Source organism: Pyxicephalus adspersus, chromosome 4 (genome assembly GCF_032062135.1).
Source record: "Pyxicephalus adspersus chromosome 4, UCB_Pads_2.0, whole genome shotgun sequence".
Lineage (NCBI taxonomy): Eukaryota > Metazoa > Chordata > Amphibia > Anura > Pyxicephalidae > Pyxicephalus > Pyxicephalus adspersus.
Genome location: NC_092861.1, coordinates 56,567,409 through 56,582,431, shown reverse-complemented (window position 1 = coordinate 56,582,431; position 15,023 = coordinate 56,567,409). Strand labels below are relative to the sequence as shown.

The 15,023-nt window shown below is 38.3% G+C and overlaps 1 protein-coding gene across 1 annotated transcript in view; it reads left to right on the top strand.

The window, feature by feature from the left end:
- The window catches only part of TPRG1 (tumor protein p63 regulated 1), a 38,187-nt gene that overhangs the window by 3,860 nt on the left and 19,304 nt on the right, over nt 1-15,023 (top strand). Inside the window, exons 2-4 of the mRNA XM_072408250.1 lie at nt 2,221-2,406; nt 5,808-5,899; nt 9,313-9,489. Of these exons, the coding sequence (XP_072264351.1) occupies nt 2,230-2,406; nt 5,808-5,899; nt 9,313-9,489 (446 nt within the window). The 5' untranslated portion in view covers nt 2,221-2,229. The remainder of the gene's footprint in view (nt 1-2,220; nt 2,407-5,807; nt 5,900-9,312; nt 9,490-15,023) is intronic.

Genomic DNA, 15,023 nt, shown 5'->3' with positions numbered 1-15,023 from the left:
TGTACTCATTCCCCACGGTGGGGTGGTGGAGATCTGGGAGTCTCCTTAATAAAGGGGGCTTCAAGGGTCCAAAGTCCTGCTAAAAACGTTTATAAAAGCCCCCATTGTTTTCAATGGAAGCTTTCATAAAAAGCTGAAAAACGCTTGAAAAAGCCTCCATTGAATTCAATGGAAGTGTTTTCATGCATTTCCCCGCGTTTATCCAGCGTTTTAATTTTTTAAACATTGCAAGCCACGTTTAAGATAAAAGTGCCTGAAGGAAACGTCCTGGTGTAGATTAGCCCATTGGAATGCATGGGAATTTCAAACATGGGCTTTAAAAGCCTCAGGTTAAACGCTGGGAAAACAGTCCATGTAGATTAAAGCTACGTACACACTTCCAATTATTATCGTCGGAAAACGAACGACGAACGTTCCTGCACGATATATATGAACGATCGTATAGCACTGTTTCATTAATGGTGGTCCTGCACGACACTCGGTTGTTGTGGGGGCTAGAGGTTAAAAGGGGTTATCCGCTAAAATCGTCCCTGAGGCGGCGTGTTAGCGGCTGGGGGCCTGGTTAGTAAGCGGAGTCAGTTTAAAAAGGTTTTCGATGGGAAGAATGGTTGCATGGACCTAAAAAGAAAAGTAGGACTGGGTCGTTGTTTTGGATGTGTTACATATGTTTATATATATGAAAAAGGTTGTTAATATACAATAATGGTTAATAAATGAGCTGCTATGGCCAATTTAACCCAACAGATGTGTGGTCTCGTTTTATGGGGAATGTTGGGTTGAGGTTGGGTTGGGGCAGCTCATGGGTTCCTCTGCTGTGCCCTAGTCATGGGGTAGGAGGGGTTGTGTGAGGCTTATATCCCATTGCAATAATAAGCAAAATGACCAACCCTATTTATTTTCAGGAGAGTGCAGTCCACCTCTTGGAACACACTCAGTAGCAACAGACTGTTAGATCTGTAAAGTTGGGTACACACGTGCAATCATTTTCTTTGGAAAGGTTCTTTCACGATCCTTTTCAATGACTAAGGACTGCACAATGCATGAAGGAGTGCTGTACATACAGCACCGTTCTGCTCTATGGAGAGGGGAGTGGGAGGAGAACAGAGCGGCACACCCCCTTCGCTTCCATTACGATCGTTCGACGTCCATCGTCCGTGGATCCGCCAGGACCGTCGTTTGGACGATGGGCGCTGTACACACGCCAGATTTTTGCCCTGAGACGATTATCGGACGGGAAGCATTGCAAGTGTGTAGATAGCCTAAAGGTTGAACATTTGGGACCAGGATTTCTGAGGTATAACCTTGCCTATTTTACATAATGCCAGCATCCTTTCAATAGGACTACATATCCTGAACTAAAAAAGAGACAAAAGAGGAAGACCTTTCAAGCCATTTTCTATTTATTTGTATTGCAATGCATTAAATTTGTTTTTATCTATGTTGCTGCCCTTTTCTTTGTTTTCCCCTCTTCCTTTAGCTGTGTATTTAACTTATTATGCAGGATTGTTTTATTTTACCAGTAAATTGGACATACGTTTGATCTGTGGACAAAGCTGTACACCACACAGAAACCACTAATTATAGCTCTGCTATTTATTGATATGGTTAAGACTAGCTTGTTTACTTTCATTGTTCTCATTCAGTTTGTCTGCATTGTCTCAATCATACTCTGAAACCCTTGTGTCATATCCAAGAGCAAAATAAAAGACCAAGTATGATATTCCGAAAGAAGGAGATAAAACTACCCTAAGTTAAGCTACCTACAGACATCCATGCATGAGCCGGAAACTGTGAGTGAGCATTTATTATAACAATCATTATACAAACATTCAAGTTCCCATTGGGCTTTGCTCAGCAATATAGGCTATAAAGAGGATTGTTCTCTATTCTTGAAAAAAAATTAAAACACTGTGATACTAATTAGCCATAGCATTTCCGTGACTCCAAGGACACTTGATGTTGGCTTGTACACATTTTTGCTTATTCATTAGCTCTACGCTGCCTAATTACCCTTAAGATGCTCAGACTTGTTGCCTTGCCAGCAAAAAGCTGGCTATGTGTGCCATGCATGGATGTGCAGCTTGTCAAAGGGGAATTCCACTTTCTAAATAATGTGGGATGCCAACATTGCCAGTAGCCGACTCTGACATCTACTAAAGTATGTTAAAATATGTAATTGTTTTTATCATCTTTAAGAACATATCTGTTGTAATTCTCCAGGTTTTGACCATGGCTCAGGCTCCTTCAGGGGATGAATTTCGCCCAGTGGAATTGGGAAAGCAAGAGCCTTCTGTACCTAATGTCACTCAGGACACAGAGAATAAACCAGGACAACAGCAAAAAGAGCAGCCACAGGATACGGAGACCAACAAACAGTTTCTTCTGAGAAAGTTCTTTGTTGCCAGGGTAAAGTACATTTTCTATAGTGCAATGAACAATAGTATGTTTGGGGAAGGTGTAGGTGTTGTGCATTAGATGTAGCATGTGGTCTTCAAGAATGTACATACACATTAAAATTTTGCCTCGTATAGTCCCCAATGTTTTTTTACAGTTCATGTTACAGTATAATATTTTACAGTTGCAACTAGAATGACATAAAATTAAGTATAGCCCACATAGGCGATAGCTAAAGTTTAGAAGGTCATTGACACCTTATGGCATTATGGTTTGGAAACTTGCAATTAGTTTTAGGTGTTTGCAGGAGGAGCAACTGGCTGTATGCATTCACTGCATATTCTCAGATTGGTGACAAATTTGATTTTCATTTTTCTGGATATTTTGGTACAGATAAGATAGCATGTGGCTTTGAAGAAAATAGAGTACTATGACTGTTATACGAACCATTAACTTCCACCCTTCTGAAGACCAATGGACATCAGAGAGTTGTCACTGGCAATCAATCTTTCCTTATTATTTCCAGTGACAGATGAACTAATGAATTCTGTACACACAGCACTATTATGCCCAATGAAGGTGGGGGGGTGGCACGCCATTGTGCTCTTCATTGAAATGCACAGCGGTTGTTCCCGATTGGTCATTTGACGGTCTGATCTGGTGGATTGATGAACCACTGTACATATCAGATTTCTTTTTTTACCAGATACGAGCTTGACCTCGGGCAACAATTATCTCACTTGTCACCACTAGTCATGTACAGAAACATGAGGCAGTACCTGCATCCCACCCAGGTTACAAAGGTAGTCCAGATCCTCCAGGATGACGCATTCATATGTGCTGTCACAAGAAGAATTGCTGTGTCTCCCAGTCCAGTCCTAAAAGTATGGAGGAAATACCAAGAGATGGGTTTTTACACATTAAAAGCTGGACAGGGCCATAGAAGGACAATGATCCAGCACCAGGACCAGTATCTGCATCTTTGTGCGAGTAGAAATCACTGCCAGAGCCCTACAAGTAGACTACTGATGGTATGGTTCTGACCACTGTCAGAAACAAACCTCATAAGGATGGCATGTGGACTGGACCTCATGTTGTGGGACCTGTGCTTGCAGCCCATACAACCATACAGCCTGATTGGTATTTGCCAGAGGAAAAACAGAATTTGTAGGTTCACCACTGGCACTGTTTTTTTCACAGTGGAGAGCGGGTGAGCAAGTGGCAGACATGAAATAGACTCTATGAATGCTAAGCCTGCAACGTTATCCACCATGACCAGTTTGGCAGTGGGTCAGTGATCATCTGGCTGGGTGTACATTAGGAGGGCCAAATAGACCTCAATGTGCTAGCTAATGGTAGCCTGGCTGCTGTTGGGCACCGGAATTATTATTATCGGACCTTACATTGGTGCCTGTATTATTCCTGGTACGGCCCAATCCCAGCCTCATATGATCAGAGTGCATAGGCAGTTTCTGGATGGTTAAGGCATTGATGCCATGGACTAGACTAGAATCCAATAGAGATCATCTGGAACATTATGCATCAGTGCAGACATCTCTGCAAAATAATGCTATCCAGACTATTCAGGAGCTTACTAACGCCCTGAGAACATTCTGGGAGATCCCCCCAGAACGATATCCGCTTCATTTTTTTTACTTTGATTATCAGTGTGATTTATTGAATCCAACCCTCAGTGGGTATTGATTTTTGTTTCCATTGACAGTTCTTTTGTCATTTTGCTCTCAATAAATTTTACAATGTACAACAATTAGGATTTTCAACCCAGACTTTTCGGTCATCAAAATCTGATATTTGAATTTTATTAGAGCAGGGAAAGTGACCATTTAAAGTCTTAGGAACATGATTGATGCATGCTCCAAATTCCTTTCTAAGACTAGAACGCATTTACAGAGGTTACTATATAGGTGTTTTGAAATGAAATAAGTGACAGCTATTTCCCTCTAAAGTTCTGCTGCCCAAGGCCAGGATATGAAGAAGTGGCAAGACTAGAAAATTCAGGCCTAGTCTCAAATATTACGGCTGTTCAAAATATGACTGCACTTATATTGTTCGCTCTGAATACAGCCTAGCAGTGATTTTTGGTGCTTTCGGTTTCCATTAAATCTCCACAGAATCCGTTGGATGACTTTGTTTGAATAATGTTTGGCCTGTGAACACATAAACAGAAAGCTGCCCTCATTATGCAAACATTTAGTCAGCAGTGAGGAACATCATTAACTTGTTCCTTTCCATGCCTTCAGAAGTCATCTCTTACTACCCTAACTATTCATTGTAACCATGTGTACCATGTGCAACATTCTGATATGTGATCGTGAGGAGGCCTGTTACTGATTTTGTCTCAGGGCCTATCAATGCATAAAGCGATCTTTGTTTATAACTCCATGACTTTCAGACACATGATGGCTGTAAATACTATCATGTGCAAATATCTGATCATTTCTTAAGACCTATTACCTATGGGAATATTGCAAGCCAATTATTTATACTATGTATAACTAAACATTTTAGGATAGAACGGGAAGGGGTGAGAACCCCTGTCAGGTAGTCTAATTGATCACCAATGTCATTGGAAATGAAAATGGAAGTGATGTTAAATCCAAAATCTGAGGGAAATGTTTCAATGGACACACTTCTTTCAGTGACAATTGTCTAAAACAATGTTTACACAATAAATGATCTAAAATATGTTTGGGAGTCCCCTGATGTTGTTAAGCAATCCGCCGTGGTGGAACACTAAACGACCAACCATGGATGACCTCATTTTCTGTGGAGGAGGGTTAAGATGGGGTGCCTCCTGCTCATCTTTTCCAATCCTCTTTTCATGATTTATTAAAGCTCTCAAGGACTGGGGAAGATGGACTATCATCAAACCTAGGTGATCCAGCAAACATGGAATTTGAACCTAAATTGGAATTTATTATACATTTCAAAAATATTTGGTTGATTACCTCCCTTAATGTTTGACATGTCAGAGAAATCATGTCATGGTGTAAATAAGCCCTTCAAGGAATGTAGTAAATAAATGTAGTAGCAAGTTTTTGCAAATGTCATTTAGTGGAGATTAGGAGTTGTCCAGAATTGGTTACCCAGCTCCCTATCATCTAGCTGATCCCTATGCTATCTATTGCCATTTTTACCTTCAAAATACCTCTTTTGGTATGAAAGCAACTATATATCATAACCACAATATACATTTTTTGCTGAAAATATCCTTTATTTGGTTATTCCTCAGACAATGCCTACAAGAATGATATGCCATATTTACTGTAGCAATCAGAGAGATATAGGACAGAATGATTAGATGACTGCAGAAAATGACATTTACTATTATTTTACTTTATATATGAATTGTTTTCAATGTTGCATCTCCCTTTCATAATTTTCTGTCCTAGCCAGGAGCATTTGACCAGGCTCTTGAAGATTTAACCAATCAGATTTTATCTAAAGAGAAGGAGACGGTTATCAGCGCCTGGCTACTAGCAGAGTGAGTACAACGTTGTGACAATTTTTTGCCATGTTTCATTATGTATATTCAGTAACTGTAAACTAAAATGCCATCATCAAAATATTTAAAGAATAGCGAGCCTCGGGATTTCTCCACTATGTTACATCTACCTAAAGTGCTCTTTTTTGTTTGTTACCAAGAATTTATTTGCAGTAAATGGTCTGTCACAGTGAGTGTTCTGTGCCAGCTCTGCATTGGCACTAGAATTGTGTTTTCTATTTGTTTCTAGTTAAACATATCCCCAGTAGGCTGCTGCTGAAGAAACAAAATGACAAAAACATTGAACCACCCTGGATGACACCTTATTTTAGAATAGGCATACGTTTTGTAATTAAAGCATTGAGCAGGTGGCAGGGAACAGCTTGTTGAAGGATGTGCTGTACAAGATACAGCTACTGTCTAGGGAAGCATTTTAATTTCCTTAAAGGAACACACACTGCCCATATTGTAACATGGATCCTGATTACTAAATGGAAGGAAGAGTTCTTCCAAGTTATATTTTTTTGGTGATTATTTTTACATCATGAGTTTGATAGGACATAATTTGGCACTGGAAACTTGTAAAAGCCATTCTAGAATATTATACAGTGAGGGAATAAGCAAAGCAGACCATTGCAATAAAGTTTTAAAGTGTATGTCCTGCTTATTTAAATAGATGAGGACTATTTTACATTAGTAAATGTATTGAATTTTTTTACATTCTTGATATTTCTTCCTCTCCTAGTAAAAACATTCTCTTCCTTTTTCCTTCTGATCACACTAGACATAGATGCAGATTGGTCCTTGAGTGAACTGTTTGCCTCTTTGCTATACAGGAGGCCATGCCAATGTATGACTTGTCTGTACTCCCAGACTGCTTCTGACATGCCTTGCACCCAGCTCTGAACAGTTTTTAAGTGGCTTGATAACGTGATGTCAGCCAAAGTTTTTGATCATAACAGGGAGTTGTTAGTTACAGATCCTTAGAGATTCCCCACTTACCTCTAGCCTGAGTAGATGTGCAAAGAGCAGCGGGTCACCATTCAGGTTGCTTCGCCCTTCTTTCCTTCTGCAAACAAAATCCTGATCGATTGATTGTACTGTAAGTAAAGTCTGTCCCATAAAGCTCGCACTGTGCAACGTATTATAGTAAGCAATTTTCAATTTAGCTATCGGGTAGAAATGCTCAAAGTATTGCATATAAATGTATTATTCTTTTTTTCTGTATTATTAGCTAATAGTAAGTTAAATTAACTGGAAAGCTTGTTCTAATACATTATTGGTTGGCCTTGTGTATCTGACACTCAGCTGCTTGGTGCATGAAAGCAGAAAGGGGAAAACAAAGGTCAGGTATTGGCTCTTATTTTGCAATATACAATATAGAAATATAGTCACTCAATTGACTACATTTTTGCTTTTTTGCAGTATTTAGACACAAATATACCCATGAATTGTGGTCAGTGGGAAATACTTTAAATTCATACAAATAAAACATATTTAAGTTTTTTTAGAGCAACAAAAAGTTTTAGCAAACTCCTTCCCCACTCAACAAAGATCACATCTAAATGCTGCTATTCATTTTTTTAATTTCATGCTCCATGTTCACATCCTCACTAATTGAACTAATCCCTAATAATGTAAGTAAAACATTCACTTTTTATTTCCTCAAATACATTCTTGAAATTAAGGATCATTTATGCCTTTCCAAACTAACACGAAATCCAGTTACAGTATATGCACTGCTCAAACCTCATTAGGTAAATACAAATCTTTCTTTACCTTATCTGGCTGAGCCAAATATTCATTTGTTTCTCATATATTCCCCCTTCCATACACTGCATCCTATATTGGGAGGGGGTGCAGTGATGTCAATTCAGAAAGCAGTGGGCAGGACAAGGTGTCTCCAGGTGCCAATTTACCGGGTACAGGCATGTAAATCAGCAGTAACAATGATAATATATATGGCCTCTGGAACATGTATTCCATTTTTGTATTGCAAGGTAGCACTGGCTACATGAGTGGCAACTCTGCTCTGTAATCAGGAGCTGTGCAGCACCATTGCCTCACCATTCACAGTCTACAGGGTAGACTTCACTGGCAGGATCAGGGCTAGGAGAAATAGAAGCAATAGTTCTGCATTAAAATTTTTCTTTTTCCCAATGTAACAAAGCATTTCCTGACCATCTACTGGCTATACTCCTACTAGCTATACTCCTACAGCCCTGTAGTGCAGAACTGACATCCAAAGAACTTTCAGTACAGAGCTGATCTTCCATAACAAAGACTTGTATCAGATTAATACAATGAATAACATATATCCATGTGCCTTACATGACTCTTTGGAAGCTGCTTGTACATCTATATGTCTCAATAGAGTAAAACTGCACACTGCACCTATTCTGTAAGATCCTGCACTATTCTGGGTAAATGTATAGTTAACTAGGGTTTAGCAGTGAAATATCATAAAATTCCTGTTCCTTTTCACAGAATTTGATTTCAGCAAAAGCCTTTTGGTTTGTGTAGTGCTTTGTGTTGATTTAATACTGGGATTTTGTGTGGGTTTTCTACATTTTTATGCTTAGTTGAAAACCTGCTTGCATCATATTTTTTTCACTTATTTTCACATTCTCTGGTGCTGTCAGAATCTTTCTAAATGAAGACAGCTACTCGCAGAAACTTGTGAGGTTTTACAGTTTTGTTCATAATCCAGATGGGAGATATTTTTTAACAAGGTTTCAAAGTGAATAATCACCATAAAGTCAAATTAAAAAGTTGGCATGAAATTTACTTCCACTGTGCTTGTAATGATTAGCTATATGCTGCCACCTTGAGGACAAGTGATAGAATGCACATACAAAATATATGTAGAACACTAGGCCTCATTTATTATTAATATTATTATTACTACACAGTATTTATATAGCCCCTTCATATTACACAGCGCTGTACAAAGTCCATAGTTACATCACTAGCTGTCCCTTAAAGGGGCTCACAATCTAATGTCCCCATCATAGTCATATGTCTTTAATACAGTATAAAGTCAATTTTGGGGAGGTGGCTAAGTCAAAGGAATTAAAGCTAGCATTCCTAATAGTTGCCCAAGGAATTCCTTGGCTATGAAGAGTTTAGTTTTGTAGCCAGGCAAAGGAGATTCTAGGCCCAATCTACACTTAATGTCCTAATGGGCTGCAGTGACAAGGATCATACAAAGTTATGTATTATTGTATTGAACAGTTTGGTGACGCAATTAAAAAATGTGTTACCCCTTACTAATTATTTGGGCTAAATATCTAACATAATGCTAGTAACTTCTTTGGCCTAAATCTAATGTACATAGCCTAATGGGACCAGTGTAAATGTGTATGGTGTATGTATAGATATATATTTGATTGTATTTTTCTCTTCCATTGCAGAGTTGATCACTGGAACAATGAGAAAGAGAGAGTTGTACTGATAACAGACAATAATCTTTTTATCTGCAAGTATGACTTTATCATGCTGTGCTGCCAGCAGATTCACAAAGTTCCTCTCAACTACATAGAGCGGATTTGTAGTGGCCCTTTCATCTTTCCAGAGAAGTCTCTAGACAAGTAAGGATTTGGCTTTTTCCTATAAATTTTGAATGTAAAACCCAACTCCAGGCAAGGAAGACCTAAAAAATGTCAGGTGTGTTTGTGAGTACATTGGGGGGCTTCATCACCTTTGTTTTCCGTCTCTGTGATATCCATGCAAGAAATGTTGGACAGCATCCATAAAGATTGTCGGATGTTCTAATCTTCCTTAATGGATTTTTTCTCTGTCCCCATGCAGAGAATACTCATCACCTACTGTCCTGACATCAGTGGTGTTGGGATTAATTAGGACAGACAGACCAGTTTATTTTCCCTTGAGTTTTATGTAATTCACTGGATATATATTTCAGAAAACTGCCTACATGTGGCATGGGGCTATGCTATGTAATGACATTTCTATCTCATCTTTATGTATCACACTTGGGATTACAATGTCTAGATCAGTGTTTCTCATCCTTTTAACATGATGGAACCCTTGAAATAATGTTTAGGTCTTATGGAACCCTGTTACAATTACTATATACACAGCTCATTGCTGGCCAGCAGGAAAAAATGTCACCCTTACAGACAGGCCAAATAAATGACACCAATGATTTTATGACTGAGAATCACAAATTGCTCATTGCTCAAGGAATCCCTAGCATTCTCTGAAGGAACCACTGCACTAGATGAATTGTTTACTGTGATAAAACTGTTTGCACTGACAAGGATCTGATATAGTGTGATTTTTTGGTAATTCTGCATTACACACAGATATGTAAAAAGGGATCTAGATATTATTTCCTCATGTATTTTAAAGTTTATTTTGGATTTGATTCCTTTTGGATTTGTTTATTAAAAGCACTTAAATTAAAAGAAGCCATCTGCATGTAAAGTAATAATGCAGGCATTGGTCAAAGGGAGAGATTGAGAATAACATTCTCCCACCCTACCATCTATTCTGCCAGAGACGAGGGTAGGCAACTGACTTCACTATTCTATTCAAAGGAGCTTGTGCACACAGAGACTACAGAGAATTATCTTCTGTCCAGCATGTTCTTTCAGTAGGACAATCAAAACAAAGCCTGCAAATCACAGATAATAAACACATTACAACATAATTGGCCTTATTGTAAACCCATATTATGTATTAGTACTATAAATCTAAGATTTAGGTGTGGCTCCAGGGCAGCTTTCAGGTGCTACATTGTGTTATTCCAGCAGAGGTCACTGCAGCTCCAAATGTGATGCTGCATAGATTTAGTAAAATTTAAGGGAAATGTATGTTCTTTAAAGATTCAGTATTGTAATTTACAACACTGGTGTGAGTGATTTAGTAGCTTTTTTTCTCTAGTTTTATTAGGAAACTATAAAGTTTGTTTATTGAAATGGGTATGTAGTTTTAAAAGGTCTTACTGTAGTCTGCATGCTTACTATCTCCACACGTTTTAAATTACAGCCTAGAATAAAAAATAGTTAAGTGTAAATTTGTCATTTAGACATTTTTTTAATCTGGGCTAAATTGCTCTAGCAATCACAGTAGACATTCATTAGGGTTTCAAATCCGTACACATCAGAGTAGCTGTGGCAGTGTAAAGTTATTGCCCTGCTAGGAGGTGACCCTGTACCCCAGTCCCCTGTACTAAAACCATTGAAGAATATCTCCAAGAAATGATGCTACAATGACTATGCTTCACTGTAAAAGAATATGTTCTGAAGCTGATGATCACTATTGGCTCTCTCCAGTTGATATAAACTTTTTTTGTGAATCAGTCCTTTCTCTTTTTTGCTTCAGGATTGCTCATTCCTTCTCTTAAAGTGGCCTCCTTTCTGCATCATGAACCATTGCTGCTCTCTTTCATTCTGACTCTTCCTTACGGGAGGAATGCCATCTTTCTTGATCTGTGTCAAACCCTATCACCATCTGTCTTCAAAGCTAAACTGAAATCATTCCTTGTGGATCACTAGGTCATTAGCAGCTTTTCATCTGTGACTGCACTTGATGTCCTTCCACCTGGGACCTGCACTTTCACCTTTTCCCTTAGTTTCTTAGAATTTTTATTTTATCTCCTTTGTTCCTGGCTTTTGTTTTCTATGAATAACATTAGACTATATTCTGTAAATAATGCTGTTTTTAATATATATATATATATATATATATATATATGTGTATATAAATATATATAAATTATTATTAATAAACAGGATTTATATGGCCAACATATTACGCAGCGCTGTATATATATAATAGTACTGGGAATTGCAGAAAAAAATATTCAAAATATTCAAAAAGTGGATAGCAGGATTCACTACTGTGGTAAGTGAAGTTTAAAGTAGGAGCACGTGAATTATATTACAGTCTAGGATTAATGTTACATCTAGGTTTAGAACTTTGGTGTCCAAATGTTAAACCTGGACTATTTATAATCCATTATAAAGGTTTAGGACTGTTAGCATACAGGGCGTCTGAAACATCTATATATTTCTGTGATGTTATGTTTTAGGAAGAATTGACATTGTTTTTTGTATGTATACTGTACAACCAGTTTCTTATGAGAACTTTTCTACTGATGCAATTTGTTAATGACAAAAATCATTGCAGGGTTCCCAATTATGCAGGGAGAATGATAACTGCACCGTATACATGTTGTCAAATCTACCACACTACCATTCTACCAAGCATCTGATGTTGTACCAGTTCTCACAGAGAGAATGCTTTTAAAAATTTTTAGTATATGTTTTGGATACAAAAAAATCATTGAGGCCATTGACATACTGTCAGATTACAGACAGTGGGCCGGATTTATTAAAGCTCTCCTAGACTGGAGAAGATATACTTTCATCAGTAAACATGGGCGATCCAAAAAAACTGGAGTGGATCTGGTCCAGAAATAAAAACATTTGCTTACAAAAAGCAAATGACTTTATGAAACCCATTCCAGGTTTTCTGGATCACCCAGATTCATCGTTAAAAGTACATCCTCTCCAGCCTTGTAGATCTTTAATAAATTTTGTCCAGTAAGTACATACATGCCTAACTAGTCAGCAGTAGAATCACAGAAATGTATTTAAAAAATATTTATTGAATTTAGCCTTTTTTAATATTAGTATTCAGCATGTCAGTCAGGTGACTTCAGGTGGAAACGGTATATAAATTTAGGGGATATAGATCTAGGCAATGTTTTTGGAAGAAGACTTCATTTTTTAAGTGTTTTGATTGCCCAGATCCATTAGGAATAATTCTATGGAACAAATCCTATCCATAAAATATTGCACATTTGGTAGAATCAGAATTGTTCGTATTCTTTTGACTATTCTCTTTCTATATAATGTAGTTCAGGATGACCCTAGAGGTTTACTAACATCTGCCCCTGCACCTAAACATGTGCTGTGCATCTTCCTATCTCTCTGCTTGATGTATCTCCAATCACAATAAAAACTCTAAGCTGGATTTCAAGTGTCCAGAGGAGCGGGTTACTACTGACATTTCCCGAGTAAGGTTTTTGTATGAGCGACAGCCAGGATATGTGTTTCACATGCATTACAGTTAAGAAAGAAAAAGTGCTCCTTCTTTTTCATTTTAGGACCATTCAGGAATTTTCTGGAAATGACTACATACTAGTGTGGAAGTAGGTCATCTTTTATGGACGTCTGGAAGCTAGCAACTTTGAAGTCAGCATATCAGATTTTCCAAGCTTTTACCCCTGAGCTAAGGTGGGAGAGGCTGAGTGTACTACAGGATAGGTAATCTCAAATTAAATACTCACTTGGCTCTTCCAGGTTGCTGTAATTGTACAGGCAGAACTTGGATAACTTCAGGCACCCAGTTGTTAGAGCTCTTTTTTTATGGGGCGTGGGGTCTGAGGGATGAGCTTTTATCTAGTAATTATATCTTGTTATTATACTGTGCCACTGGCTCAGTTGAAACCCCCCCGAAGGAAGATAATTACAATTCAGCTTGTGAATGAATACATGCATATATATCAGTTATGGAGGCTCAGCATGCCCTTGCTTGTCTTGCATTCCTTCTAAAGAAATGTTTGTTATGATCCCTGCACTTTCTGGAACTTTTCAGACCTGAACATTGTCACTCCCAGCTATGCTAGTCTGCAGCAGGTAACATTACCTGGAGAAGCTGTATTTTAGTTTCTTGTGGCTGTCTGCAGTATGCTTGGCATTTTGTCCCAGCTGGAATTTTCTTCATGGTATCTTTGGCAAAGTAAAGAAATTAAAGAAAAATATACACATTCTAGAAATTTAGTTACATTTGCTTAATTAAAGGGGAGAAAACAGCGATGCCTAAAAGACAAATCTTAACAGGGCAGGCATAGTGAAGATAAGGATGTCCGTAAGGTAATGCCCTATGGGGAAGTATACCATGAGGTGACAAAGAAAGACGTCAACACTGGTCCACAGGTAGAGTGACAAATATACAGCAGGGAAAGCACATATAGGGTGGAAGGGGGGGGGGGGGAATAATGTGAAAGGAGAGATGGAGAGAGAGTTAATTTCTTTTAGGGGTAGAGGGCAACAGCATTTCTGAGGGCCAGAAAGCCCCAAAAATCAGCGAGCACCCTTAAGTCAGCTAGAGATGCCTTACATCTTATCTGATGACAATATCTTTTCTACAATAAAACGGTACAGTTGGAAGGACAGGTTGACATCAGTACACAGGTGTGATTGTCATAAACCAGTTGATATATGACAGACTCCCTCCTTCGCTGCCTAAAAACCTTGGTGTTATGGCTGAGAAGGAGGAAGGACAGATCCTTAGGCCCCCTAAGGTTTTCCTGTGTATTTCTTTTGGGATCCATGTATATAGAGGGGATAATAAAAAATAATTTAAACTTCAGTGTTGATATGTCGGTAAAGTTAACCATGGTCAACAGCCAAAATGGCAGTCATTTAGGGTTGACCATAATCTGATTCTGAGCAGATACACCAACACAACACACAAGACCATTATGTTTAATGGTGCTCCCAGAAAGTAATTGCTAAGTTTTCTCATTATTTCCTTATGGAGTTTTTCTAACTTGTTGAAATCGTCTTTATGAGCTGTTAGATCCTCCCTCCCTCCCTTGTAAAAGAGGTAACAGGATTTATACATGTGTGTGCTACTTTTGTCCAGTACATAATAAAAACGAAGATTAACTTCAGCAAAGTGCTATGCAGCAATCAATAGATATGTGTTAGCCAGGTTTGTTTTAAGGGCTTACCTGAATTTTCAGTAAAGGTTTTTTTATGCTTTGTGTTCTGCCTTATTTGTGATAGTGGTTTGAATTTAGTCTACAAGAAAGAGGCTTCCTATAAATGTGCATGGTGGTCTTCTGACACCAAAGTGACAATACTGGTGTCATAGGTACATAGTAGGTTAGGTCTATCAAGTTCAACCACTAGAGAAATAAACATATCCTAATACCTGGTTATATTCTGTGCTTCTAGAAAAGCATCCAGCTACAAAGCAATCTATAGTAGTTGCTGAAACTACTTCCTGAGTGAGCCGATTGCACATTTTCACAGACCTTACAGTGAAGAATCCATTCCTTATCCGGAGCTTAAACTTCTTTACCTCC